A 25,499-nucleotide genomic window follows, 5' to 3' on the forward strand; every position below is an offset into this window, starting at 1 on the left:
CTAGATCGAGACCCGGCCCTTGGCCCGGCAGGGCAGTGCGCCTTGCGCGAGCCTGGGCCCTTAGTGCCCTTAATGGCCCTTTTTGTAGCCCCACTTCTTGTGCTTCTTCTTGGCACCCTTCTTGCCATACTTGCTCTTGTGGCTGTGGTGCTTCTTCTTGCCGCCCTTCTTCTTGTGCCCCTTGCTGGACTTGTGGTGCTTGCCGGACGACTTCTTGCCCTTCTTGCCCCACTTTTTGGACTTCTTGCCCTTCTTCTTGTGGCCCTTCTTGAAGCTCTTTCCCTTCTTCTTCTTCCACTTCTTCTTCTTGCCGCCCTTCTTTTCTTTGTGGCCAGACGAGTACTTCTTGTCGTGGAAGTGCTTGATCTTCTTCTTCTCGTTAAGCTTGTGAATATCGTGCTTGCCCTTCGTGGAGTGGCCCTTGTCGTACTTGCCTTTCTTCACGTACTTGTGGCCCTTCTTGCCCTTCTTGCCCTTCTTGTGCTTCTTGAAGTAGCCTCCCTCGTCCTTGTGCTTCTTCTTCTTGCCCTTCTTCACGGCGTACTTCTTCTTGTGCTTGTCCTTTTTGTGATGGCCTTTCTTCCCTTTCCACTTTTTGTGCGAGCCTTTGTAACCCTTCTTCATCTTCTTGCCTTTCTTCTTGTGCTTCTTGGACTTGTGCTTCTTACCCCCGCCCTTTTTCCACTTCTTTTTGGAGGCGGCCACCTCCATGTCTGCGGGCGGCGCCACGGCGTTGGCGCTCGGGTCGGAGGCCGCGCTGAGGAGTCCGGCCAGCCGCGCGCCACCCCCAGCCAGCCCCGCGCCGCCCCCGGCCGCCCCCGCCGGGAGCGCCCCCGTCACGTTGAGGGCCCTGGTGGAGGCGGCTGGCGTGAGGTCGGCCGCGTCCTCCCGCCACTGCAGCCCGCCGTCGTCTCCGCTGAAAGCAGACAGGCGAGCACATAGAACCAGGAGGCACTCTCCACCCAAAATGCACCCAAAATGAACTTGTTTCGAGAGGGCAATTAGTTACTCGATGAAAGCCCTGAAATGTGGCGTGCACGGCGACAGCTGCGCCAGTACGTACTGCGTGCTACGTACCTTGCGGGCAGCAGGCGACCCGCGGCCGGCGAGGGCGTCCAGGAGGAGACGAGCAGCAGGCCGAAGACGAAGGCGGTCCTGGACCAGGTCCTGGACCAGGGCCCCAAGGGGGGCGCCGCGGACGGGCCCGCCGGCCTCCTCAACACCATCGTGACGAGTGTGCTAGCCCAGGCGGAGCAGGCCGTTTTATCAGCCCAGCATCCGCGGCAGCGCGACACTGCCTTGCTTCTCGCTTTTTGCCTTCTTCTCCGCCCTCGCCGTGCCCCGTGCCCTCGCCCTGCATCTGTTTTGAAACGCTGGTCTGTCTAATCGATGTGGAATGAAGCGATTATAACAGGCGCGCGCAGCAGCAGAGTGCAGCGCGCTGCTGGCTGCAGAGGTGCGCGGGTGTAAAAAACACGGAGGGGCCTGAACCCAGGCCTGACGCTCTCCAAACCCGCCGCGGGCCTCGAGCAGCCGAGGGACGCCGAGAACGCCGATCGGAAACGTGTTCCTTCGGACGGAAGTCGTCATTCTACGACTAAACAGAACAGCTGCAAAGACAATCAAATTCCGTTCTCAACTTTGATCTCCCACACTAACTCGTAATTTTTTCGCCATTTTGGAGAAGGGTGGCCTTCGAGGGCCGGCCTCCACCCACCACCAGTCGCGCTCCTCCCCACCCCGCCCCGCCTGGTCGGGCCACAGCATGACACATCACTATTCCGAATGCACGCCGATTTAGCTTTTTGTAGCACTGTCGTGCCACCACTGTCCCACTGCACCGTTGCAGGCTCGGTCCTGACAGTCAGTTCTCCAGCAGCCTTATACACGGTCGGACGTGCGGTCGTCCCCTCAAGCTCCATACTCTAGACGCCAGGCTCCAGTTCGGATTCCAGTTCGGCTCCAGACTTGAGGCTCCACGCTCTGGAGTCCAGGCGAGTATGTCGTGCTGGCGTGCTTCGGGCGAGCGGCCGGCCTGCTGTCGATTCTGTGGGCGCTCTGCAATCAAGTGCGGCTGAAAAGCGAAAATCTCGTCCTTTGGCCGACATGTCTTGATGTTTGACTGTTCAGCACAGCATTCACCCTGCCGCATGTCAGCCCTGGACTGGTGTACGAGTCCCAGCATCTTCATGGTTTTCAAAGACCTATAACAGTGTGGTGAAGTTTGTACTGCTCGTACAAAAAGAGGTTGTACAAACATCTTCTTCGAGGTAGGTACGAAGGCAGAATTGGTTGCCCCGGGGCTTCACGGTCTGACACAGCACATGTGGGCTTGGCTATGCGTCGGCTGCGTCGCCGCCAATCTTGGATGGCAAAGTACGAGACATTCCAGGACCGGGATATCGAACCAAGGTGCCCTGGGCCGCACAAGTGCCGTTACAGATCGCTGGTTGCGCCAAGCTGCGTGGCCGCGCCTGCCGCCGCGCCTGCCCCCGCGCCTGCCTCCGCGCCTGCCCCCGCGCCTGCCCCCGCGCCTGCCCCCGCGCCTGCCCCCGCGCCTGCCCCCGCGCCTGCCCCCGCGCCTGCCTCCGCGCCTGCCCCCGCGCCTGCCCCCGCGCCTGCCGCCACGCGGGGCGTGTCAAAGCGATCAACCGGCCGATCGGCTGGCCCAGGCTGGCCTAGGCTGGCCTAGGTCGCTTGCGCCACCGCCCCCTCCCGCCCTTCCTCGAGCCTAGGAGCCTCTTCTGCATCTCGGGGTGAAGGACCCCGGGACCCGGGGCGTCGGCTCCATCACCCTGGCTCCCTGGCCCAGGCAGACCCGGGGCCCCCGCGGGCCCATCCGCACCCTGGACCACTGGGATGCGCGTTTCGCACGCTTTGAGTCTTGGGAGATCCAAGATGCCGAGCTCCGCGGCGAGGTCTCAAAGAACGAGAGTGTGGCGCGGATGGCATCTCGGCATCTCCGCGCACCGTCACTCCCCGAACCTCGACGCTGACCAACAGGATGCCGGCGACAGGACTCGAGCGCCGCGGTGGCACGAAGCCGCCGTGCCGCGGTCAGAGCTCTGGATGCACCTGGCGACTGGCGGCTGGCGGCTCGCGGTCCTCGGTCTTGAGGCGGAGTGGCCAGTGGCCGTTGAAGCGCTCGCGAAGGGCCTGGCGGAGGACCTGGCCGAGGGCCTGGCCCCTCCATGGCGCCGCTCCACTCCGCGCTGGCCTCGGCCTGCCTCGGCGGCTCCTGGTAATGGGCTTCTGAAATTGGGTGGAAAATCCGCCGCCTTTGCGACACGGTGGGGTCGGCGGGGACCTATATAAGCCCCCACCGCCGTGGCCGGACAAGCACTCCCCGTCCAACACCGACTCGCGACACCATGTGGCTCCCGCGGCCAGCTGTCTGGCTGCTCCTCGTGGCGTGCGCCGCCCTCGTGCCGGGCAGGGCAGTCCCGGGCAGCGCGCCGGCCGTCGCAAACGCGACGGGGAAGCAGACGGACTCGGCGGCAGCGGCCACCGGGTACATCTACCGCAAGGACGGCGACAAGCCCGCCACGTACTTCAAGCTGGGCGCCGGCCAGGGCGCCGGTCTGGGCCTGGGGCACAACCTGGACTCCCTGCCGTTCGACGCGCCGCAGTACCAGCAGCAGCAGCAGCAGGCCCCGCAGCACAAGCAGCGCGTGCAGCAGAACCACTACTCGCCAGGTAGGCTGGGGCTGGACGGCCACCTGGACACGGTGGAGCACTCGTTCGGCTCCGGGGCGGTGTCAGGCGTTGGCTCAGGCACCGACTTCTCCGTGGGAAGCTCCCTTGGCGTGGGCGGGCACGAGTCGGGCCATCAGGAGAACCACGGGCCAAGCTTCGGCCCGGATCATCTCGACATCCCTGGCGGGCATGGCGGCTCGGGACACGGCGGGGGCGCGGAGGAGTCCGTCGGTGGCCTGGACGAGCACCTCAGCGACACACCATCCGGCTTCCAGCACGGCCCGATCCACGGGCTGGGCGACGCGGCCGAGGACTTCCTCAGCGGGGTTCCTGCCGCGCTCAAGTCAGCGCGCGACGTCAACTACGGTCACGGCGGCCAGTTCGGCCACGCTGCCCAGATCAACCACCCCAACCCCAAGTCGCAGGTGCAAGTGAACGCCCGGGCCGAGGAAGAGTACGGTGCGGCCTTCCAGGCCGAGGACTTCGGCGCGCTCAAGTCCATCGGTGACGAATTCAACCCGGGCTTCAAGGGTAACTACGGCGACCATGAGGACCTAACGGAGCGTGCAGTGCACGGCCACAGTGGTGGTGGGGGCGGTGACGCCGGCCACAGTGCGCCTCTGAAGACCCACGACGACTACCACCACGGCTATGGTGGCGGCCACGGCGGCGGCGGCGGCGGCCATGGGGGTGGCGGCGGCGGCGGCGGCGGCAAGAGCTTCTCGAAGGGCGGCGGCTCCAAGCACTCCGGCGACAGCTTCTCGTCGCACGGCAGCAAGGGAAGCAAGGGCCACAAGTCCACCAAGACGTCCGGCGGCGGCGAGTCTGGGTCGCACGGTAGCGACGGCCACAAGGGCTCCTTCGCCAAGGCCAGCGGCGCCAAGAAGGTGCACCAGGACGAGGCCAGCAGCTACGGCGGCCACCACTCGAGCAGCAAGGGCGGCGGCGGAGCCAAGCACGGCGAGAAAGGACACGGCAAGAAGGGCCACAAGTCCACGGGCTACCACAACGTGTACAACAAGGACGAGTTCAAGAAGGACACGTCCTTCTACGACTCCAACTCCAAGGGCGGCAGCCACCACAAGGGCGGCGACTACGCTGCCACGCACGGCGGCAAGAGCGGCGCCAACAAGAAGGGCGGCCACCACGGCTCGGCGTACGACGAGGGCCACAAGGGCAAGAAGTCGCACGTGGACAAGGGCAAGGAGACCGACGACCACAAGGCCAACAAGGGCTCGTCCAGCCACGAAGCCAAGTACGGCCACAAGGAGGACTACGGCAAGAAGGACGGAGCCTCGTCCGGGAAGAAGTACGCCCACAAATCGGGGGGCGGCGGAGGCGGCGGCGGCGGCCACGGAGGCGGCGGCGGCTACGGGGGTCACCATTAGGCCCTGGGACCGCAGCCCCAGCCCTCCACCATGCCGAGGGGATCGCCTGTCCTTTGAAGCAGGGCTTGGACGAGTCCAGTGCGGATGTGTTGCTGTCTGTGATAGAGAGTCAAGTTGCTCTGTTGAGTCATTTTGCGCCCCATCTGGCTTCATATTGGAGTGGCTTGGATTTAATGAATTTTTAGTTATGTCAGTTGATATTGTGGTTGTAGATATTTGTTATTTGTTATTCATGCCACATTTGTTTTGTTTTTGTTTTATGAATATTAATTTATGTTAAATGTTAGGATGTTCAAATGCTGTTTTGCATTTGGCTGGAGATTTGGCTAGTCCTCATTAAATTGCTATTTATCACATAAAAAAATGTTTTAATTCCTTTCTTGAGATGGCACATTTGAAAATTACAAGATCCTTTATACATCAGAAAGTTCTGCTTATGGCCGTAACCGGATAGTTACAAGAGATCATTGCCAAGAAATTACTTTGCACAAAGAAAATAAAAACGTAATTGACAATTAGACTGGTAATAGCATCTACAAAATGGAATACAGAACACCACATCCTCAAACTAAAAAATACTTCTCATCCACAAAGCAACAGCATTGCTTTTAGAAATCATCATTGTAAAAGCTACAACACTATAATGATTACTTAAACACGTCAGTACTTGATTCATATATTATTGTTGATGGTGACTTAAAGTAGTTTCAGATCAATGTTTCTACACCCCAATTATTAAAAAAAGCTAGAACCAAATTGAATGGTGACATTGATCTTTCAATTAGGACAGGGCAAATGTCCTACTACATGTAAAATAACAACAATACAGAGACACAATCTTCAACAGGCCACTTATGCTTGTGATAGAAAAAAAGTGGTGACGTTCCAGTACGATATGAACCACCTCAAGTTCTTGAACACAAAACATAAAAACATTTTTTGAATAGAATAAAATAAAAATTCAACATTTACAACAGATAGAATAAAAAGTGCAATCATCTACAAAAATTAAACATTGAAGCAATTCAAAGATGGCATTTGCATGTACCCCACTTGTCTATCATAAACTGACAGTTTGGCACAAATATAATCATAATAGTTGTAAGTGTGATAGTAAGCATAGACAAATAAGAATGATTATTGAATCAAACTATGAATTTTACAGAACAGACATTGACCAAACGAAATATCTCAAGTAGATAAAAAGCATTTCATATTCTAGCCTACATTTACACAGAGTATATTTCATATGGGTTAGTCAAATAGCAGTCAATGGCAAAAGATTTTCATGTAACATGAGATCACAAATTTGACAATAATACAAGTCTTGTGCAAATTTGGAATTAAAACATACTGCTGTCACAGTCAGTCGCACCTACCTATCTGTCATGGTTAAGGACACATCTAATCCACTTACCTACACAAAAATGAAGAAAATCTAACGCAGTAAATGAACTTGCTCAGAAATGTCAAACATCCCTTTTGGACAAAGTCAATTTATGCTCATTCTGCTCCTAATTCCATTGAATACATTTGTGTACTTTTTGTTTAATACTGGGGGAGTAAGTACAGCTCCTGACTAGCATGAATCAAGTACAGCATCTTCTCTCTGAAGAAATAGAAACATTACAAAATTGCAAAACAAGGAACGGTTTCAATAATTAAGTTTTGAAATTACTTTTGCAGCAGAAGAGGAATTCATGATTTGATTTGAGGTATTATACGATTTGAAACAGGAAGTAAGCTATGTATGAAATTGGATAGCATAAACAAGGCCTTAAACAACATCAACCAAACTAAAGGAGGAATGGAGAAGAGGGAGAGGGAAGAGGTCAGACAATAGACAATATGATTGCACCACCTTTCCATTTACATATCCACTCACTGTAATATTATATCTGGACACAATTGATAGAACCAAAGTCCATGCTACTCTACCATCAATCAGATTGGTAATTGGTAACAGTGGGGGCACTGTTCAAAGTACTAAATTATTTTATGGTGAGATTCAGAGATAAATAATACATTTGTCATAATGTTCAAATCATGCATGTACATTAAAGGCACATTATGTGTACGACAGTAAAAACATTTTTAAAGGTTTAAATGAATAACATAAAATTTCCATAAAAATGATGAGAAACAAAACAAACCAACTCTGCTCAGTGCAAGATGCAACATCCATCAAAATTTGAACATCACCTTTCATCTAAATTGCACAATAAAACTCAATACCAAAGGTAATGACCCAGAATAAGAGTTGATTCAATATAGATCACAAATTATAAAATTTGGCTTGTAGACTAAAAACAAAGAAAAGGAATCAAACAAAACAAAAACATAAGCTACATAAAATTTGCTTCATTGCTGTTAACGATACACAATAAATAGATACTAACTTATAAATACAGTGAGAAAACTGCTAATCCCGGATACAATGAGCATTTAATCATAAAACTGATAAGTTTTTGGGAAGGTATGGTTTAATGAGTCAGTGTCTTGGCATCTCCATCAGGACCCCCTTTAGCCTGTTTATTGTTTTCATCTGATGAATCAACAGTCACAGTCACACGAGCCAGAAAGTGTCTTTTTCCTTCTCCATTTTCATTCTCACCATCTAGCTCGGAATCAACATCAGTCGAGTCTCCATCATCCGACGTATAGTCTGATTCACTGGCGGATGTTGACAAGTATTCTTGCTCTCTGTACTTCAAAGTGTTGCTTTCTACCAAATTAAGGAGAGAAGAAGATGGTGTAACTGGGCTGGAAGCGGACGATGAAGGGTCCAATTTGTTTTCTTCCAATGCAAGCTCTGAACCATGAACTTTGTCAGTAGAACAAACACTGGAAATGCAAGGACTTTCAGAAGACTGACGTTTTAAACTGAAGTCTAGAGCAGCTGAGGTATCCTGAAACCAAAAACATCAAAGAATGTAAAGATTAAGCCAAATAAAGAAGCCAAAACAAAACAGAACAACTTAATTTGGGTTACTGACTGGATAAATAGCAGAGTTAAACAAAATGCTTACCTCAGATGAAGAATATCTCTGTTTTGATGACTCGCCAGTTTGGGGGTCTTCTAGAGACTTCATTATCATACGATCATAGCGTTTTTGATCTCTTTGCTGCTCATGCAAAAGTCTATGATGGTGCCTCTGTTCTAAATATTTTTCCATTTCAAACTCGTCCATTCTCCTTTGTAAATCCTCCTGTTGCTGTTGCTGCTGACGATAACGTTGTTCTCGCTGAGCCAAAGCTTGTCTTTCTTTGTAAAGCTGCTGTTGTTGCCTCCGGTACCTTTGGATCTGTTCCTCCTGATGCATTAGCTGCTGCTGTCTCTGCTGCTCTTGAGTTGCGATGTGTTGCATTGATGTTCTTGCAGCAGTGTCTTGGGCTCTCTTCATCTGTACGGCTGCCCAGACATTTTTCAGCTCACCAGCTAAATCTCTGTCTGGTAATATACGGAAATGTCGAGCAAAATGCAACCCACGATTACGGTTCATAAGCTCCACAAAGTCAAGTAACATGAGAACAAGAGCGTGAGTTTCCTGGAATCAAAAACAATATGAGACAGTAGAAGATAAAGAACAAGTTTCCGTATTGGTTCCGCACTGCACATCTGCCTGAACAAAACCTACCTGAGGATCCGCTGCATGCTTGCCTTTAGTTCGCAAGACTTCGGGGTGAGCCATAACAGCAAACACAGGGGAATGGCTTGGTGGTGAATGTGGTACTTGCATTCCACCATACAGAGGAATATAATCTTCTGGAGTAGATGGCAAGGCTATTTTCTCCCATGATAACACATTAATATAACAGGGTTCTTGAGATCCCTGCAAAAGTATCACAAGTTTGTATACATCAAATATCCGCTACTTCAGTGTTCAACGAATGAATAGATGCAAAAATTTACAGATTAAAGACATTAAGAACCTGAACATTACCTCTAAAAAATCTTGAATACACATGTGTGGTTGTGGTGGGTTTCTGAATGTTCTGGAGTGACTGCGAATTCGCTCAGGTGGTTTACTATTTCGCCAAGTTACAACCACAGGGGAATTTTCAACCATCCTAAACAAAACAGAAAAGAAACACAGACTGTAGAAAGCAGAATACAACTCACATCAACAGAGGCCGTCACTTTGACTTTTTAACCTGACCAAATGAGTCACACTTCACACAAGAATATTATTTTTGAAAGAAATTCTACAGTAGGTCAAAATTTGAAAGTGAAACCATGCAAGGATTGAAGGATAGGCCGAGGTTTAATTTACCTTCTCGAAAAGAACTTCCAAATTCAAAGAAGCGCCAGACAAATAAACAATATACGTCCGTCAATACATTTCCTTTGGGATCTCTATGAAACAAAGCGTCACTTTCTTCCTGATTATTCCTAAATTCAAATCGAAGTTGGAGATAAAAGGGCCCGTAAATTACATCAAAAGTCGATCATGATGATTGTGAACAAGCTTCTTTATTTGTTTTCGTCACTCAACTGCGTCTGCTGGGTGCCTGTTTTCCCCTCCCCTCTGTCCCCTCTGCCCCCTCTGTTTCTGCCGTGCTTGCCGTGCAGACGAATGCCAATCTCAAACTGACTTTCTCAATCTCAATCGCAATCTCATTATGAAATGTGAACAACTGAGCAACGGAGCAGACGGTCTGTTTAGGGTTAGGGAAGTCTGTTTACCGTCGCCTCCGAAATGGAAGAATATGGTTATCTGCTTTTCGTATTTATGCTGCTTCATTTGGGCGTTCGCTCTGGCGTAAATTATGATTATGATTTCTCAGATTGTAAGTTTTATCTGAGACCTGGAGGGGGAAGGAAGGCCATGCGGTTCGACTTAAATAGGTAGGCGCCGAAAAAAACCGGCTGGAGCCTAAACACAATCTGATTGTAAACACGAATTTGAAGTTGAAAAATGTCTTAAGCTGTTCTTCAAAGTTGTTAAACTAATTTCATGATCATGACTGTAACGTCTTACAGCAAGAATCAACCATTTTACCACAAGTCGTCCATTCAAATCTCTTTCAGGCCTTTGTTCAAGTTTGTGCTTTGACATCTCCCTTTTTTGTTTCATTTTTTATTTTAGCTTGAGAGGATTGCAAATTATGGCTTTAGATGTTGAAGGACCAAATCGTGGTGTGTTCATGACCAATCGGACATGGTATATGAACAGAAGGTATATGCACCTAATGGTGGACATATGTGATAATCTCCGAGATAATCAAATTTGTAAAAGTACTGGGAAAGCATGTATCTTTAAATCTCCTGATGACCATTACCAGCCAAATGCTGGCAGTACCATTGGTTAGTATTGTGGTAATATGGATCTACAATCTGGAGTCCAAAACTCTCCTGTTAGTATCTGTCCTGATTCCTACTAATTTTTATTGTTTTTGTTTTAGTTCTTAGAAATGGATCATATGATTTCCTACAGTTTGACATGGTGGGGGCAGCATGCAAGACGAATACAAGTAGAAACTTTGTTTTACACTTCAACATTCGATGTAAAATATTTGTAAGTATTTACTCTGACTTTGCCAGATTCCACAAATTCATGATAGAACTAAAATGTTGCCATGCTGTTTCTTTGGGAAAGAAAGTGATTTTCTACTGCTTTTCTCTCTTTCATTCTCTTTAGGACATCAATGCTGACACAAGAACAACTGCGTCATGGGCTGGCCCTAACAGTTGTGAGGCAAATGTTTTTTGGACTGTTGGTGGTTTCTGTGGGTATTCTCAGGATGACTTCGCATGTTCTGTCAATATTGGACACAATGTGACGTTAGATTTGGATCCCTTGAGATCTTCAACATTTTTGACTGCAGCAGATGCTGTTGCCAACAAAACTTATCAAGTAGGGAGCTTCAGCTTCAATCCATTTGGAACTAAGTGACTTCATTATTTTGTAATTGTCAATAATTTGTACTGGGCTTTCTTTATTTTTAGTTTAATATCTGTGCACCAGTCAAGCAAGGCCGTTGTAATGGGACCACTTCCCTGTGTGAAATTGATAGAGCAACTGAGAAGGCGGTATCGCTTGCTGATTCCATTTATTCTTATTACAACCGTTTTAATGGTATTGTAATTAGTTTTGCCAGGAAAGATCGAGGTAATGCCAACTTGATTGGGTGACAAAAGTCCAAATGCTTGCAGTTGGATTCTTTTACATTCTTTCTTGAATTCAGGTCGTAGCAAAGCTGAAATATGGCTGCGCTGCATACCAGGGCGCTCTGATATGGGACCTCCCCATGATGTGTATCAAGTCTTCATGAGGAAGAAAACCAAAATTTTTCTTATGAGGACACCCCTTGGTTGCTTGGTGCCTCCTCCTTTGTGTATTGTAAGTGTGTCTTCTGACAAAAAAATTGACAAACAACTTTACTTGTTAGAATATCATATATCATGTGTATTCCTCTGTTTTATTTTTTAAGGCTGTCAATGAAGAGACTGGCGATCAATTTAATCTATACGAGTTGGCAGGGCAAGTTCTTGAATTTGATCACTACGAAAGCAAAATTGTTGTCTCTGTCTGCGCTCCCATCAATAAGGAACAAGATGTAAACATTCCATGCTCTGGGCCTGGCTTGGCTGCATGTCTTGTTGGGGGTAAAGACGTAATCAAGGTTCTAGGAATGCTAGGCCAGTCACCTGAAGTACTCTCTAATGGAGCTATTCGGCTCAGTTATTACAGTAAGTATGCACTTGAATTTAAAAAATATATATTGGTTGACCAAGTTGACTTTGTACCTAATGTGTTGTTGCTCTTTCAGATGGTGACCCCTGTTTGTACACTGGGGATTATAATGCAAGGTACAGTACTTTTTTAGATCTGTACTGTGACAAAAGTCATGTCAAGAACAGTGTTCGTGAAGAAGGGTGCAGCATTTTTATCAATTATGTAACACCAGTAGCTTGCCCGTCCATGGTAATAATATACTTAGGTCACAAGTAGATTAAATGTTTTGCACCTTCATTATTTTTCAAGGAAACTTGTTGTAGAGATGTGTTGTAGTATACGTTCGAGGTGATGTGATGGTTGTTGTTGTTTTGTTTCTTTAAATTTGTGACTGTACATATGTGTTCGCATCATATTCTTTTACTTGGTATATTTTAAATTAGTTTGATCATGCATCTGTAAATGCTCTTGTCTCCTATTCTGCACCTATCTCATCTTCTTTTTGAATTATTATTTAACATTTTGTTTTCCTTTTTATGTAGTATTTAAAGCATATTAGAGGATGTGCTATTGGTTGGAGAAGTTTTGAAGGTAGAATTTCTGCTTACTTACTTTAATTATGTGTTTTTCTCTCTTGTCATAAAAATATGATTTAAAAAAATTATTTTTTTCTAGGATGTTATTGGAAGAGACTGTCAAATTCAAGATCCTCGTTATAATTCTACTATTGACTTGAACTCCTTACGAAATGAGAAAGAAGATATAACTCTTCCTCTTGAAGCAAATTTGAGCCCTAGTGTACGATTTAACTTGTGTGGACCTCTTGTTAAATCATGTAATGGAATATCAAACACCAGTTTCTGTCTGTACAAAAATGGATCAGAATATGCTATTGGTAAGACTGCAGTGTTTTTTATTTTGCTGTACCAGATGTTTGTTGAGATATGCAACAGTGTGGATCACCAGTGCCCTTGGGCAAAAGAGAATGCCCATCAAAGTTCAAAGTAAAGGATGTGAGGCAACCTATCACTGTTTTTTTTATTGCAAAACAGATACCGCTCATGTTATGCTTTTAGTCAAAATTTTATTATTATTGAACAAATTACCAAAGTAGCATTTTTACTGTGACAGGAGGGCCAGCACTTTTTCCTAAGTACCATGATGCAATGGTGAAATTTGATCTTTATGGACCACCATGTGACCCTGATAGGAACTTCACTAAAGTGACGGTAATGCTAACTTGCAATCATGCTGCCAAGTCTCTACAACCAAGCACTGTACAATATGTTTCAACGGTGTGTATTTTAACTTTGATATTTTCTGCATTTTTTCACTCATGAAGCATTAATTGAAAGTATATCATGTTTATATTTATTTGCAGCAAGCCTGTCACTATTATGTGGTTTGGAAAACAGATGTAGCATGTCCACCTTTCACTGAACGCCCAGCGTGCAATGTGCAGAATGAAAAAACTGGAGAATGGTATGATCTATCCGCCCTGTCCGACCCAAACATTAACCATAGGACTCAAGTGAGATTGAATTACGGAAATAGCAGTACAGATGTCGTTATTTTCATAAACGTATGTCGGTCTGTTGTTCATGGATCCAATTCTCCATGTCCACCATACTCTGGGATATGCATGCATGTTCCTGATCCCAATGAGCCAGAAAAACGAGACAAAGAAATGTAAGTTTCTCTTTCACCCATATTTATTTTTAATCGTAATTTTTAATGTGTATTTCTGTTTTAATTTTGGGATTTGCAGATTCATTAATCTGGGAGAAGCAGGCTATACTGGTCCCATTCTTGATGATGATGATTCCTTGAAGATTCAGCTTGAAAGTGGCGATATTTGCGGGCTAAATAAAAATGGAAAAGAAAGATATTCATCAGCGATAACTTTTATTTGTGATAGGGAAACCAAGGTGGCTGTGTGTTTTAACACTGTACAAATTTCTTTTGTAATTTTACACTTGTAAACTGTTTTTACAAAAAAAAAAAAATCTTTTCCAGACATCAGCACCAGAATATGTCCAAGATGCATCTTTTCTCTGCCACTTTGAATTCAGATGGAAAACTTCATTTGCATGTCCGACTTCTGACACTTATTCCTATGCGCCTGATGAGAAAACCAATCCCAACAAACTTAGCTGTCAAGTTCTAAATGAAAATACTAATCACAGGTGCATAATTTATTACATGTATCCTTTTTATGCAGCCATTTTATCAACAAAATAGTAAAATCTCCTTTTTGTTTGCAGTTATAATTTGAGTCCTTTGAAAAATAAAACCTGGGTAATACCGGCTCCATCTGAACCAGGTTCAAAAGGACATAAGTTTTACATTTCAATTTGTGATAAATTACCTAAGTTAGGATTTGGCTATTGTGGATATAACGCAGGTAGAACAATTTATAATTTCATGATGCCAATAATGTTGAATACAATACATCAATGAACACCACTGTAACTTATTTGCAGGGGTTTGTATGGAAGAGAACAAAAAGATACACATGCTTGGGATCTTCTCAGAAAATCTGCAGTACACTGGTCATCACTTATTCCTCACTTACGGTGGTGGACGGCTGTGTAATGGGAGAGACTTCTACAGATCCGAAATATCATTTATGTGTTCTAGTGAATTTTTCCCTAGGAATGGACCTCAATATGTTGGCACTGTTGGTTGTAAACATTTGTTCATGTTTTATACTGATCTGGTGTGTGAAAAGGATTCTGTAAGTAATGGATGGCTCTTATTCGCTTTATTTTACTTCTGTACTTTTCAAATATTGCAAGAAAAAGATAAATGTCTGGGTTATGTTACAGTTGTCCTGTACAGTGGATACTTCAATTTATGATGAGAAAATATTATCTCTTTCAAGCTTGATGCAATCAACTGCTCCGTATCGTATAGAGTCCTCTGATGGACACATCTTCATTGTGAATGTTTGTGGGCCCTTACCTAGAGCAAAGAATTTGGGATGTAAAGATGGCTCAGCTGCTTGTATGCTGCAGTCTGATACCCGGACCATCTCTGACACCCCTCTGGTATGGAAACTCACTGTTAAGCTCACTAGGACCTGAATTATGTAACTTGAAATTTGAATTAATTACTTGAGACCTTTCTGACAGAGCCTTGGCTTTCCGCTTTCGAGACCTGTCTTAGACCATCTCCCAGGTAAAAAACCTCAAGTGGTTTGGAAGTACAGTGGAGGTGACCCTTGTCCCTATGCCTCTAAGGGTAATGCAACTGCAAATTTAAGGTTCATTTGTGATCCGAATGTTGGCCCGGTTGGTATCTTTTTACCAGTGCTGTGACTATTAAAATGATAGACCTCTGTAAGTTGAAGTATATTGTTTCGTTTCTTTCTCATTTAGGGACGACCAAAATATGAAGGTAGAGGTGACAAAGATTGTGTGTATCATTTCTCATGGAATACAAGTGTAGTTTGTTTAGAAGAGAAGGTTGAATTTGATCGCCAGAGTTGCCTCTTGACAAATCATGCCACTCAAGAAACCTTTAATCTTACTGAACTCTATCCAAGGAGCTATCAAAAGGTGGGGTGAAAACAATTTAAGGGTCATGCTGAGTTTGTTACGTTAATTCATTTTACAGGGAGCTGTGAACTATCTTATTCCAGGATATGATGGCAGGACTGAAGCCACCTCTCACCGGAGAGAGTCTTTATATATATCTATGCTCTTGGCCTCAACATTGGATGAATGAAACAAATACTGTTGAATGCAAGGACACAGCTGTTTGTGCTCTTATTGGTGATATGTACGGAAATTTCACAGGATATGGATACCAGCATTTTGCTTATTATGACAACAGCAACAGTACTCTAAAGATATTTTTCCGTGGAACATATAGACCTTCATGCAGTGATAGAGGTGAAACTTTATCACAAATGTGTTACATGCTTCAGAACATAGTGGCACACAAACTCTGAAATGAGGATCATCTTATGCTTTCAGAAGTGTCTGGTGCTGAAATCTGGTTCCCCTGTGCTGCAGATGGAAGAACACACAAACCAAAACTACTGGCCGTAAGTAACATTGTTTGTATTATTAAAAAGAAGAGTGGGGTTCGTAAGAAAGAAGATGGAAAGAGACAGTTTTCAGAAGTTTAATTTAAATATAGGTTCCACATAATGCCAGATTTCACTGACATGTCGAATGTGACAAGCATATGGGCAAGACAACATAAAACACGCACACACACAAACTCACACATCAAAGGTCATAGTATAACATCTTCGTCAGAACTATTTTTAAAACACAAAAACAAACTACAATTGCTATTAACAGTACATGGACACACAAAGATCACAAACACAAACACACTTACAAAATAATTAAATATGCATTCTTCTACACATTAGAGCAGTCTTAATAAACTTCATCCAAACTAATTCAAGTAATTAAGTCTTTTGAGCACAGTTGTAGTTGACACATCAGTCTTTTCATAGTTTATATCAAAACCTCTGATTATACATGACTTAAGGGGGAAATACAACTGATCACTGGCATGACAGTCGAACACTGGGCATATCTATCATAGATTCAGGTACTTAATGTTGAGAAAAAACAAATTCTTCAACATAACTGAGATCGTTATTTGAGACAATCACTGTACGGATATGTGCTATGGCACAGATTATCACGAGTTCTATTCATTTTACAATAGTCAAAATTAGCCAACAGCAGCAGCAGTTCCATTTGTTTCATGATTTGGAATAATAACTTTCCTTGGTGAGGAAAGTGCTCCATTGAATGCGTTTTTGATGCACAGAGGATCAGTGATATTGCCCTCAGCAGGTGGAGTGGTTACGGGCGGAAGAGCATTTGGCTCACATATTAGTTCCAATTTATCATCATTCGATTTGCCATTTGTGTGTCTGGTGCTCCGATTGACTAGATCTATGCTACTCTTCATAGCTTTAGGAGGATGAGGGAGGGCATACCTAAGCTTTTTCCAGAACCATGGGTCACCCCACTTAACATAGGTATTCATGTTCAGATATGCACGCAGCTCAGGGTCTAAGTCCTCTGTGAGTCCAATATCACCCAAAAGTACAACTATAACACGAGCACGTCCTTCATTAAGTGCTTGGCAATGAGCGGCCCTAAACTCCATCCGGCCCCATACACTCTCCAAGAAATTTGGAGATAAAACAACAATGGTTCGTCTTGACTCTTCAACTGATCTTGTTATTTGGTTTGGAATCCATTCACCAGCAACCCAATCTCGGTAGTGCAAGCAGAGCTTGAAGGGAATGGGACCTCCCTCCAGATTAGGGACAAGCTCATTTAACTGTGGAAGAAAAGAAACAAAGGGCAAAGGGTTAAAACCAGGAAAATAACCATTTGACACCAGTATATTACTAGTTTCTAATCTTTAACTTACAATAAAGTCTTCATCCTTATGAGAATATGAAACAAAGGCATCATAAAGTTTGTCCTTGTCCAGCTCTTCCTCAGTAACAAACCACAAACACATGTTGTGAGCAAAAAGCCATGCCTTAATTTCCCGGGTGTATTTGTAGTAAACAGCAAATGATGCTCCGACGAGCGCGCCGAGCAGCAATGCAACGACTAGCGAGGCCCAAACAACACTGCTTGTTTGGGAGCACAAGCCTGAAACTGTTAGCGCTGACAAAAGCTGACCATTCAAGCATTTCATTTTATCCGGATTTGTAATCTGGAACAAATTTTAAATACAGACCAACTTAAATTGTTGGCTACCAATAAAGAATAATTATAAATAAAAAGAGAGTGAATTGATACCTTTCTGAAGTTGACCTGAACAAAGCTTATTAAGGGCTGAAGATGGCAATCGCACTTCCATGGGTTGTCATGTAAAGTAAGACTTGTCAAGTTGGTAAGATTTGAAAAAGCCTCCATGGTTTCAGCTTCAACTACAGTTAAGTTGTTTTGATGCAGTTCAATGACCTGAAAGAAAAACAAATTATATTCGATGTGAAATAATACTAGTTCTCTGTAATAATTTGCCATGTTAAAGTATGGAACTTACCTGCAGAATTTTTGGTAGGTTTGTTACATTATGCATTCCAGTAATATTATTATATCCTAATGCCAGTTTAGACACCATTTCATAACCAGGCTGAGTGAAGTCTGGCAATGCCTGAAGCTTATTGTGGGTAAGATACAGCTCAGTGTGATTAGATGTACTGCTCCTTGGTAGTGCAGCAGGTGCTTCCGTCAAGTTCTTCCCAATACAGTCAATAATCAGAGCAGTGTCCGCAACCCGGAAATTGCAAGCGCAGGGCCGAGGGCAGATGGATGCAACAGACGGGGCCAAAGGGCAAGTAATAGCCTTTGACAGCACTTTGGTAACTGGTGTTGACTGCCACCCATCTGGGCCTGCACAGGCCAGATTTCCAGGTACTATGTTGACCAGACGCTGAACCTACAACGAGAGAATTATGAAATGATTAGATTTACTATCAAACCTTCAGTCGTATATCTCGTACAATCTTTTAGCACAGGTCTTACCTCTGGTGAAAGCTTTTTCTCCAGATACCTGAAGAAGTGATAACTTGAGCAATTGCATGAGAAAGGATTTCCATGCAAAAGCCATGTCTGTCTTTTGTCGGAATTCGCCAACTGGGCATTTTCTATTGCCCATGATTCAGATCGCTCGTCAATGTCAAAAACAGAGATTTTGTTATGACTCACATCAATCTCACGGTCACGATGTGGACTAAATGCATCGGAGTAAAAGCTGATACTTTCAAGGGCATTGTGGCTCATATTTATCAAACTTAAATTTGTAAAGAAGTTTTTCCAATCATTATAGATGTAGGAAATTGAATTGTTAGAGAGATCAATTTTCTCTAGACCAGCACATTTATAAAGAGGAGAATTATCTTCGAAGAATGGTCTTGAATCCGCAATGAGATAATCAAATGATAATCTGTTGTTAGCCATATTAAGAACTTTCAGTTTGCAGTTTGAAGAGAAAGTATCTTTGTCTATGTAACTAAGCAAATTATTCTCCAAATGTAGTTCTTCCAGAGCGTCAAGACCAGACAGGGCATTCCTGAAATGAATCAGATAAGGGTTATAGTATTTTACACTACAAAAAATTGAAACAGCAGAATTTACTGAAGTTAATGACTTACCGTGATAAATTAGTCATTTTGTTGTGTGAAATATCAAGAGTTCTGAGCTTCTTGCATTGCTGAAAAACATACTCTTGCAGAGAATTTATGTGATTGAAGGAAAGGTTGATCTTCTCTAAGTCAGTAGCATTCTGAAATACTTCATTTGAGATTTCTTTCAGTTGATTGTTTCTCATAGAAATACTGGTTATCTTATTAGACCCCCAAAATATATCATTTGGAAGGTCTCTTAAACCAGCATTATTTAAATCAAGCGTTGTTAAGTTTGGAAGGTTTGCAAAAAATCCACTTGGAAGTTTAAAATTGGGTTTTCGACTATCAGACAAATGAACAGTTTCCAATCCTTTGTTTGAATTGAAAAGATCAGCTGGTAGAGTTTGGAAATCATTTCCATCCAATCGGAGATTCTTTAGGCTTGTCAAATGTTTAAAAATATCAGCTGGTAGTGATGAAAGTCCATTGTGTCGAAGATCAAGTGATGTCAAACTTGTGAGATCCTTGAACATTTCTGGTGATAAATTGGACAGCTTGTTTTTCCATAAGTTTAGAAGATCAAGTTTCTTCAGATTACGGAACAGATCAGTAGGAATAACTGTGAGTTCATTTTTTCCAAGCTCTATGGTCCTAAGACTGAGCGCAGGCTGGAAAAAGTCCGCTGGTAACTGCACCATATTATTCAAGAAAGATATTTGCTGAAGAAGCGGCATGTCCATGAGAAGATCAAATGGCAGAGTAGTCAGGCCATTGTTTGCAAGAGACAATGAAGTGACACCTGTTAATCCTTTGAATAATTTTCTCTCCAATGTCTCGTTGAACTTTCTATGTGATGAGTAGGTGAATGTCTGGATTTTGGCAGCATTTCGAAGCTGTAATTAAAAATACATACTGAGTTGCAGGGAACTGAACAATTAAATAATAATTTGAGAACAGATTTCATGTAAAAAAACATACCCGCAAGAGATCAGTGAAAGCCACATCTGGGAGTGGGCACAGCCTAAATTCCATGGCAGGACCAGCATCAACACTAACATCTTTCAGCAAAGTGAAGTCTTCAGAAACAGTGCTCACTTGGCATAAAAATATGGCTTTGCTGCGAGGCTGTAGCTTGAGGGCTATCCTTTCTCCATCACTAGGACATGTTACTTCAAATTCATCACGGTCTTCGCGAGCACAGGAGCAGTTCTTGGGGCAGGAGAACTCCTGCGCAAGAGCACTTGTTGCCGTTAGGGCCAGTGAAACAACATAGGCCAGCCATAGTGTTGTTGACAAGTGCCTTTTCATGGTGGTACCCATCAGCTAGGTGTCGATCCGCATGCAGCCTGCAACATAACAAAATTTGCTATTAGTATAAGTAGAAGCACACATAATCATCACACGACCGTTCGCATAGACAGGCAGACCCAACTAAAAGATCTGGTCTGAGTCGCCGCAGATCTCTTTGCGCTTGTTTGTTGTTATTCGGGTCGTTGGTTTGAGCTTTGACTAAAAAGATTTGAGTCCCGTCGAAAGTGTCGTCTGCTAGAGCCGCTCCACTGCAAGCCGGAACACCGTCGCTGATTGGTTGATTTTGCTACTGTACCCCTGAGCAGCGTCCGGGCCTCGTCCTCGTGTGCTGCAGTGTCGGTGTCTGCGGCAAGCTGTGCATGCACTGCACGCGATGCACGCCCTCTCAGCCGTCGGTGTCACGCTTAAATTCCCTTATATCCCACCCAAGTCTCTCCCGGTGGCGCGTCGACTCACTGCGCCTTTCTTTGCCCCAGTAAAGTTTGGCGACAGCCAAGTTGGTGTCGCCTCGCCTGTCGCCCTCCCTTCGCCAGCCGTCCGGCCGATACGGGTGTGTGTCTGTGTGTGCGAGTGCGTGTGCGTGCGAGGGCACTGAACCCGGCCCCGGCGCGGACCCACCCTCACCTGCGAGTGGCTGTCGCCGCGTCGCGCCTGCCGCCTGCGACCAGCGACGTTCCGAGAAGGGAGACCCCTGCCTGGCACGCCACGCCACGCCACGGCGGGCAGGGCGTGCAGTGCATGCAGTGCAGCGACGGAGCCCCCTTCGCAGAACGCACTCCCCTGAGAAGACATAATCCCGGGCACAATGTACACGGCCCTGTACTTAATCATCCCGTTGTTTCACTTAGTTTCGCATTGGTGGAAGTATGTAAGTCTGAGCGACTTGTCGCGAGTCCCATCGCATGCCCACCGCAGAGTCCTACATTATCCCTTCGAGGATGCGGGCCTCGATCCCACCGCAGCCGAAGCTATGCAGAAGCGGTGACGACCTGACAGCGACGGCAAAGTATGTACTCGGTGACCAGCCGCAGACAGCGCGACCCCCAGGGCATCGTCTGTCTCTGCCTTTGCCGCGGGCGGGCCGTCCCGCCGTCCCGATGACAATCGGTGCAGCATCCAGTTCCAGTGTCGCGGCGACGAGCCGACGAGATACTAATGACGGCCGTTTCCAGCGACAACGCATCTCTGCGCGCTATCTGCAGGCTGATTCCGAGTGGTTTTCGCCGCTCTGTCTCGCTCGCACTCTTGGGGTGTCCGGTGTAGGTGCGAGAGAGACAGCGAGGGAAGCATTGTTGCAGCTTGCTGGAAACAACAGCCGCTTCCACCATGCTCCAGCCGAACGGCCCACCCCCGCCTGCAGCAGGCTGATTCCGAGAGCCGTTTTTGTTCGTCGCTATCTCTCACACACAGGTACGGGTCGCCCCATGAGTGTGAGAGACAGAGCGAGGTAAACGTTCTCGGAATCAGCCGATAGTAGCCAGCGGCCCGCGGAGATCTAAATGCACGCGGTGGGCAGGTTCGTTTGCGCCCTTCGCCCCCACCGTGGCCCCCACCGTGGCCCCCACCGTGGCCCCCACGCCCTCCGCGAATACCTCGTCGTCTCCACCCCTTCTCCACCCCACCGTCCCGTCGACTTACGCGTGGGGACGCTTCAACCAGTTTTACGGCATTTCTTGATAAGTTTTTTGCTAGTCCGTGCCCCGCCTGTGCCAGAGTGCCAGGAACGACGGGCGCGGTGGCACGGCCGGCTGCGGGCTCGGCGCCAAGCAGCTGCACTGCTCGCTGCATGGAGGCGTTTTGCGTTTTTCCCGGCCGAGTCTAGAGGAAAAGGAAGGCCTACGGCGAAGGCCGTGTGGCGGATCGGATGGAGTTTTGACGCGGGATTAACGGCCGGGGCCGAGATCGACTTAACTCGTCGGGAAATCGAGGGCTGCGGGGAAAATGCCGACGCTTTTCCATGAAAAGTTGCCTCTCGCGCTGGTCGGGGACCGTCGGGGACCCTGCCCCGATAAAGACGCGATAACACGCCGAGGACTGGAGGGCGGCCGGCGTGCGGCGTGCCGCGCACATGCAGCGCGAGTCCGAGTCCAGTCCCTGGCTGGCGCACTGTGTGGCGCACTGACCTCGACTCGGCGAGCCTTGGACTGTGGCAATCACTGTGGCAGACTGATAGCTGGCAGCTCGGCGGGTTGCCTGCCTTGCCTGCCCACGGGCTGTCTGCATGTGTTCCGCGGGCAGGCCCAGGGCAGGCCCCTCATAGCGCCTTGAATATTCAGTGCGTGTGTACTGTGTGTGTGTGTCTAGGCTAGCGCCGCGGCTGCCGGCGAGACAGGCTCGCGGGGCCGCGGGGCCGGCGCGGCTCCGGGAATTCCATGTCTCAACCTCTCACCTGGTGGTTGGCCGGTCGAGGCGGCGCTGGCCGTGGCACGGGGCCGTGGCGGCGCGTAGTGGGGCGCAGCCAAGCAGCGTCACGAGATCGGGAGCCTCAGCCGGAGACCTGGCAAGGTCAGCACAGGACTCCGCGGACTGGACGGGCAGGACGGCGGGCAGCGGTGACGCGTTGCAGCGGGCGGCGGGGCGGCCACACAGCTGGGGCCCGCGACGGGCTGCGCTGACAGTCGCTGGCACAAACACTGATCACTTCGGGAGCACTGAAAGCACTACACCAACACCGCCATCTTGAGGGGCAAGCGACGTGACGACGCGTGACGACTGCTTGCTGGATCGTGACGCGGACGTAACGCAGACGAAACGCACTTCGCCTCCGGTCGACTCCACGGTCCTGACGCGACTAAGCGGCGCGGCCGCGGCGGTCGGTCGGCGGTCGGCGCGCGAGGCGAGCGCGGCCGCGGCAGAGCGGGGAGCGGCAGCGAGCGGCCTGGGCGGCGCAGGGGCAGGGCGGGCGGGGCGGAGGCAGAGGGGGCAGTCCGTCACAACGGGGACGCCGTCGACGACCGGCCGCCCGGCTTCGGGATCGGTTCGGCTCTGTTCGCCGTGGTTCTTCGGGTACCCGGCTCTTGTTTTTCTCTCTCGGCACGCATCTTCTCCTCTCGCTCGCACTCCCAGAAATCCTGGTTCCAGGACCCCCTCCCGGCGATGTTGTGAGACCACGACGTGTACGCCCTCTCAGGTGCGTCGCGCTGGGACCGCTGGGCCCCGAGCCGCTTTTGTTGACATGAGGCCCGGGGGGGCCGCCCGCGAGTGCACCACGGCAAGGAAAACATTGTGCCCCTCCGCGGCGTTTGAACCCGCAGCTGGATCGAGAGGGAAGACCAAGGGCCGAAGGCCGCACTGTGAAGTGGCGGCTTGCCCCCGCCCCTGCCAGTGACAGCTGTGCCGAGGATCGCGCCGAAGCAAGACCTTTCCTTAGTGGAAACTTCAAATTTAGGCCGTGTGGCGTTGGTCTGCGGAAAGGCCTCCATGTCCATTTGCATGGGTCCGCTCTGGCTGTCTTGGCCCGACAAGCCGACAAGCTCCTCGGATTGCCCCCCCCTTTTCGGTTTCCCAGGTCGCGGCCCCGTCGCAGCGTGGCGTGGCGCGCCTTCAAGGAACGTGTTTTGATTCCGAAGTGAAGGCGGGGCGAGGCGAGGCGGGGCACTCGGGGCCGGGCCTAAGCGACGAAGCGAGCTCCTCGTGTACAGTGTCGCTTCGCGCTTCGCTCCTGGGGCCAGACCCAAGCCGCTGACGGCCTGGAGGCCCGTGACGCTCGCCACTCGGACTTGGCGCTTGGACTGGGCGCCACTCTGCTCTGCTGTCCGGTGATGCTAATGTGCGTGGGCTGATGCGTGATAAGCCCGGGGAGGTGGGGAAGCCGCGCCCTTGGCCGCGGTGCTGTCGCGCTGTCGCGCTGTCGCGGCCGGCCGTCCCGCCCCGCCGGCCCCGCCCGCGGTCCCGTTGGCTCATCCCGGCATCGCGTTGGGAATAAAGATAACATTTACTCGCCGGCGATTTGGTAAAAGAGGCGGGGGATGCCGGGGGCTGGGCCGGGCTGGGCGCGCGACGCGCTGCGACGCGCTGCGCTGTCTGCGCTCGCAGCTCGTAAAATGGCGTAATAGGGTGGTAAACCCGCGATGTCTTTCGGCGGGGTTCTTTATGCGACAGGCGGGGCTGGGGACAAGTAAAGTCGGAACAGATTCGGATCGGAAGCACGCGAGGGAGGACGCAGGACATTGAGGGAAATGCAATAGAGACGGAGACGGCATTGAAATCGGCCGTGCTTTTTCCTCTCCCCGCCGCACGTACTATCGGCCGGCCCGTCTCGCTCCATTGGCAGGCTGCACCACTGTTGGCCCACCGCGAGATGACTCGGCCACGCGGTCAGCGGCGCGGAGCGCGCGAGCTGCGCGTCAGTGGCGGCGAGGCGACGAAGCGGCGGGGCAACGACAATGACGCGGAGGGCTCTGGGGTCGTCGCGGGTGGCTTTGGGCGTGCCTTTGGGCGTGCCTTTCGGCGTGCCTCGCGCCTCGCGCCACCGGTCTGGGGTAAGGGGGCCTCCTCGCCATGTTTTGCCTTGACCCTCGCGCCATCCCGGCGCTTCGTAATTAGCGGATGGCCCCTTGAGCTGCCTTCTGGTGTCCACGTCGTCGCCGAGACCGCCGTTCCAAGTCCACGCCGGACTGGCGCGTAGTCCTGGTTCTGGTCCAGCCTCGCTTTTGCTTTTGCGGCTGCTGATTAGATCCAGTGGCAAGGTTGGTGCGGGGTGCGGGGACGGGATTGGCAGAGGCTCGACGAGTCTGACTGGTTTTTCGTCGCGTCTCTTTTCAAGCGAATCTTCGATCTGCGGATCTTCCTCGCTGCAGCATTTGCATCATGCCTCGCTTCTGCAAGCTGGGCATTGCTGGGCGCACGACGGCACGGCTAGGCTAGGCCCGGCACGCGCACCCGCGCACCAAAGCCAGCAAAGCCCGCAAAGCTCGTTAGTTCGGTGCCCGTTTCCAGGTACTCGTGCCTCGCGGACCAGCCGAACCAGCCGCCAGGTCCGCGAGGCCCGCCTGGCCTCCACGAGGCTCTGGCAGGGTAGCCAATAACGACTTGTACACAGGCTCCAATGTTGCTATTTCTGTTGGCCGGGACTCGCGTGCGTTGTTCGCCTTCTTGGTTGCACACCGTAAAAAATACAACATTTTTTCTGTGCCTGAGGTGTTTTTAGCGACCGAATTTTGACAAGCTCAGGTTGGCAGAACACTCCTTTACGTGCGAATTCGCTTCGCGCGGTTTTCTTTTCGAACACCTGAGTCGCCCTTGGACCCGAGTGAGTGCGACAATGCTGCCGTGCCGGTGGTGCCGATTCAGTCGTGAATG

The 25,499-nt window shown here is 48.6% G+C and overlaps 5 protein-coding genes across 10 annotated transcripts in view; 2 read left to right on the forward strand and 3 right to left on the reverse strand.

The window, feature by feature from the left end:
* Positions 1-69: 69 nt before the first annotated feature.
* Positions 70-711, reverse strand: LOC117651178 (DNA topoisomerase 1-like). The gene has a single exon (XM_034394985.1). It carries the CDS (start codon positions 709-711, stop codon positions 70-72), a length of 642 nt encoding a protein of 213 aa, XP_034250876.1.
* A 2,660-nt stretch (positions 712-3,371) lies between these two features.
* On the forward strand, positions 3,372-5,084 carry LOC117650831 (glycine-rich cell wall structural protein 1.8-like). Its single transcript, XM_034394433.1, has one exon. It carries the CDS (start codon positions 3,372-3,374, stop codon positions 5,082-5,084), a length of 1,713 nt encoding a protein of 570 aa, XP_034250324.1.
* A 337-nt stretch (positions 5,085-5,421) lies between these two features.
* LOC117650832 (probable cyclin-dependent serine/threonine-protein kinase DDB_G0278487) lies at positions 5,422-9,611 on the reverse strand. Of its 2 annotated transcripts, none has more exons than XM_034394434.1 (5): positions 9,522-9,611; positions 9,029-9,155; positions 8,723-8,917; positions 8,114-8,632; positions 5,422-7,993 (listed from the first exon to the last, which is right to left on the reverse strand). In XM_034394434.1, coding segments are annotated over exons 1-5 (1,269 nt in total). In that variant the 5' UTR covers positions 9,524-9,611; the 3' UTR covers positions 5,422-7,567. The 2 variants fall into 2 exon arrangements, with proteins under 2 accessions (XP_034250325.1, XP_034250326.1); XM_034394435.1 differs by having other exon boundaries at positions 5,423-7,993; positions 9,359-9,610.
* Positions 9,612-9,726: 115 nt separating this feature from the next.
* LOC117650491 (cation-independent mannose-6-phosphate receptor) overlaps positions 9,727-25,499 on the forward strand; it is a 29,388-nt gene continuing 13,615 nt past the window's right edge. For both annotated transcript variants that reach the window (XM_034393952.1, XM_034393953.1), the window contains exons 1-20: positions 9,727-9,933; positions 10,175-10,392; positions 10,491-10,603; positions 10,727-10,942; positions 11,035-11,197; positions 11,274-11,428; positions 11,520-11,778; positions 11,859-12,013; positions 12,440-12,659; positions 12,896-13,059; positions 13,146-13,453; positions 13,533-13,692; positions 13,781-13,950; positions 14,029-14,168; positions 14,248-14,501; positions 14,593-14,814; positions 14,899-15,057; positions 15,145-15,324; positions 15,408-15,660; positions 15,745-15,815. In XM_034393952.1, the coding sequence (XP_034249843.1) occupies positions 9,785-9,933; positions 10,175-10,392; positions 10,491-10,603; positions 10,727-10,942; positions 11,035-11,197; positions 11,274-11,428; positions 11,520-11,778; positions 11,859-12,013; positions 12,440-12,659; positions 12,896-13,059; positions 13,146-13,453; positions 13,533-13,692; positions 13,781-13,950; positions 14,029-14,168; positions 14,248-14,501; positions 14,593-14,814; positions 14,899-15,057; positions 15,145-15,324; positions 15,408-15,660; positions 15,745-15,815 (3,729 nt within the window). In that variant the 5' untranslated portion in view covers positions 9,727-9,784. The remainder of the gene's footprint in view (positions 9,934-10,174; positions 10,393-10,490; positions 10,604-10,726; positions 10,943-11,034; positions 11,198-11,273; positions 11,429-11,519; positions 11,779-11,858; positions 12,014-12,439; positions 12,660-12,895; positions 13,060-13,145; positions 13,454-13,532; positions 13,693-13,780; positions 13,951-14,028; positions 14,169-14,247; positions 14,502-14,592; positions 14,815-14,898; positions 15,058-15,144; positions 15,325-15,407; positions 15,661-15,744; positions 15,816-25,499) is intronic.
* LOC117650493 (protein toll) lies at positions 15,878-22,979 on the reverse strand. 4 transcript variants are annotated; one of them, XM_034393956.1, is made up of 8 exons: positions 22,588-22,979; positions 19,866-20,233; positions 18,915-19,780; positions 18,286-18,832; positions 17,804-18,199; positions 17,557-17,721; positions 17,177-17,470; positions 15,878-17,083 (listed from the first exon to the last, which is right to left on the reverse strand). In XM_034393956.1, the coding sequence occupies exons 2-8, from the start codon at positions 20,205-20,207 to the stop codon at positions 16,463-16,465; spliced, it is 3,231 nt and encodes a 1,076-aa protein (XP_034249847.1). In that variant the 5' UTR covers positions 20,208-20,233; positions 22,588-22,979; the 3' UTR covers positions 15,878-16,462. The 4 variants fall into 4 exon arrangements, with proteins under 4 accessions (XP_034249847.1, XP_034249846.1, XP_034249848.1 ...); XM_034393955.1 differs by lacking the exon at positions 22,588-22,979 and adding an exon at positions 20,494-20,648; XM_034393957.1 differs by lacking the exon at positions 22,588-22,979 and adding an exon at positions 20,320-20,463.

The sequence above is a fragment of the Thrips palmi genome, unplaced genomic scaffold (genome assembly GCF_012932325.1).
Source record: "Thrips palmi isolate BJ-2018 unplaced genomic scaffold, TpBJ-2018v1 HiC_scaffold_5, whole genome shotgun sequence".
Taxonomy (NCBI): Eukaryota; Metazoa; Arthropoda; class Insecta; order Thysanoptera; family Thripidae; genus Thrips; species Thrips palmi.

Bases quoted from the DNA above. Each gene is read 5' to 3' on its own strand.
- LOC117651178 (XM_034394985.1), bottom strand. From the start codon at position 711: ATGGAGGTGGCCGCCTCCAAAAAGAAGTGGAAAAAGGGCGGGGGTAAG.
- LOC117650493 (XM_034393956.1), bottom strand. From the start codon at position 20,207: ATGGGTACCACCATGAAAAGGCACTTGTCAACAACACTATGGCTGGCC. The intron at 19,781-19,865 runs GTATGTTTTTTT...TTTTAATTACAG, and splicing joins CTTTCACTGATCTCTTGCGG to CTTCGAAATGCTGCCAAAAT. The intron at 18,200-18,285 runs GTAAGACCTGTG...CTCTCGTTGTAG, and splicing joins AGAAAAAGCTTTCACCAGAG to GTTCAGCGTCTGGTCAACAT.
- LOC117650831 (XM_034394433.1), top strand. From the start codon at position 3,372: ATGTGGCTCCCGCGGCCAGCTGTCTGGCTGCTCCTCGTGGCGTGCGCC.
- LOC117650832 (XM_034394434.1), bottom strand. The intron at 8,633-8,722 runs GTAGGTTTTGTT...TTTTGATTCCAG, and splicing joins AGCATGCAGCGGATCCTCAG to GAAACTCACGCTCTTGTTCT. The intron at 7,994-8,113 runs GTAAGCATTTTG...TTTTGGTTTCAG, and splicing joins AGAGATATTCTTCATCTGAG to GATACCTCAGCTGCTCTAGA.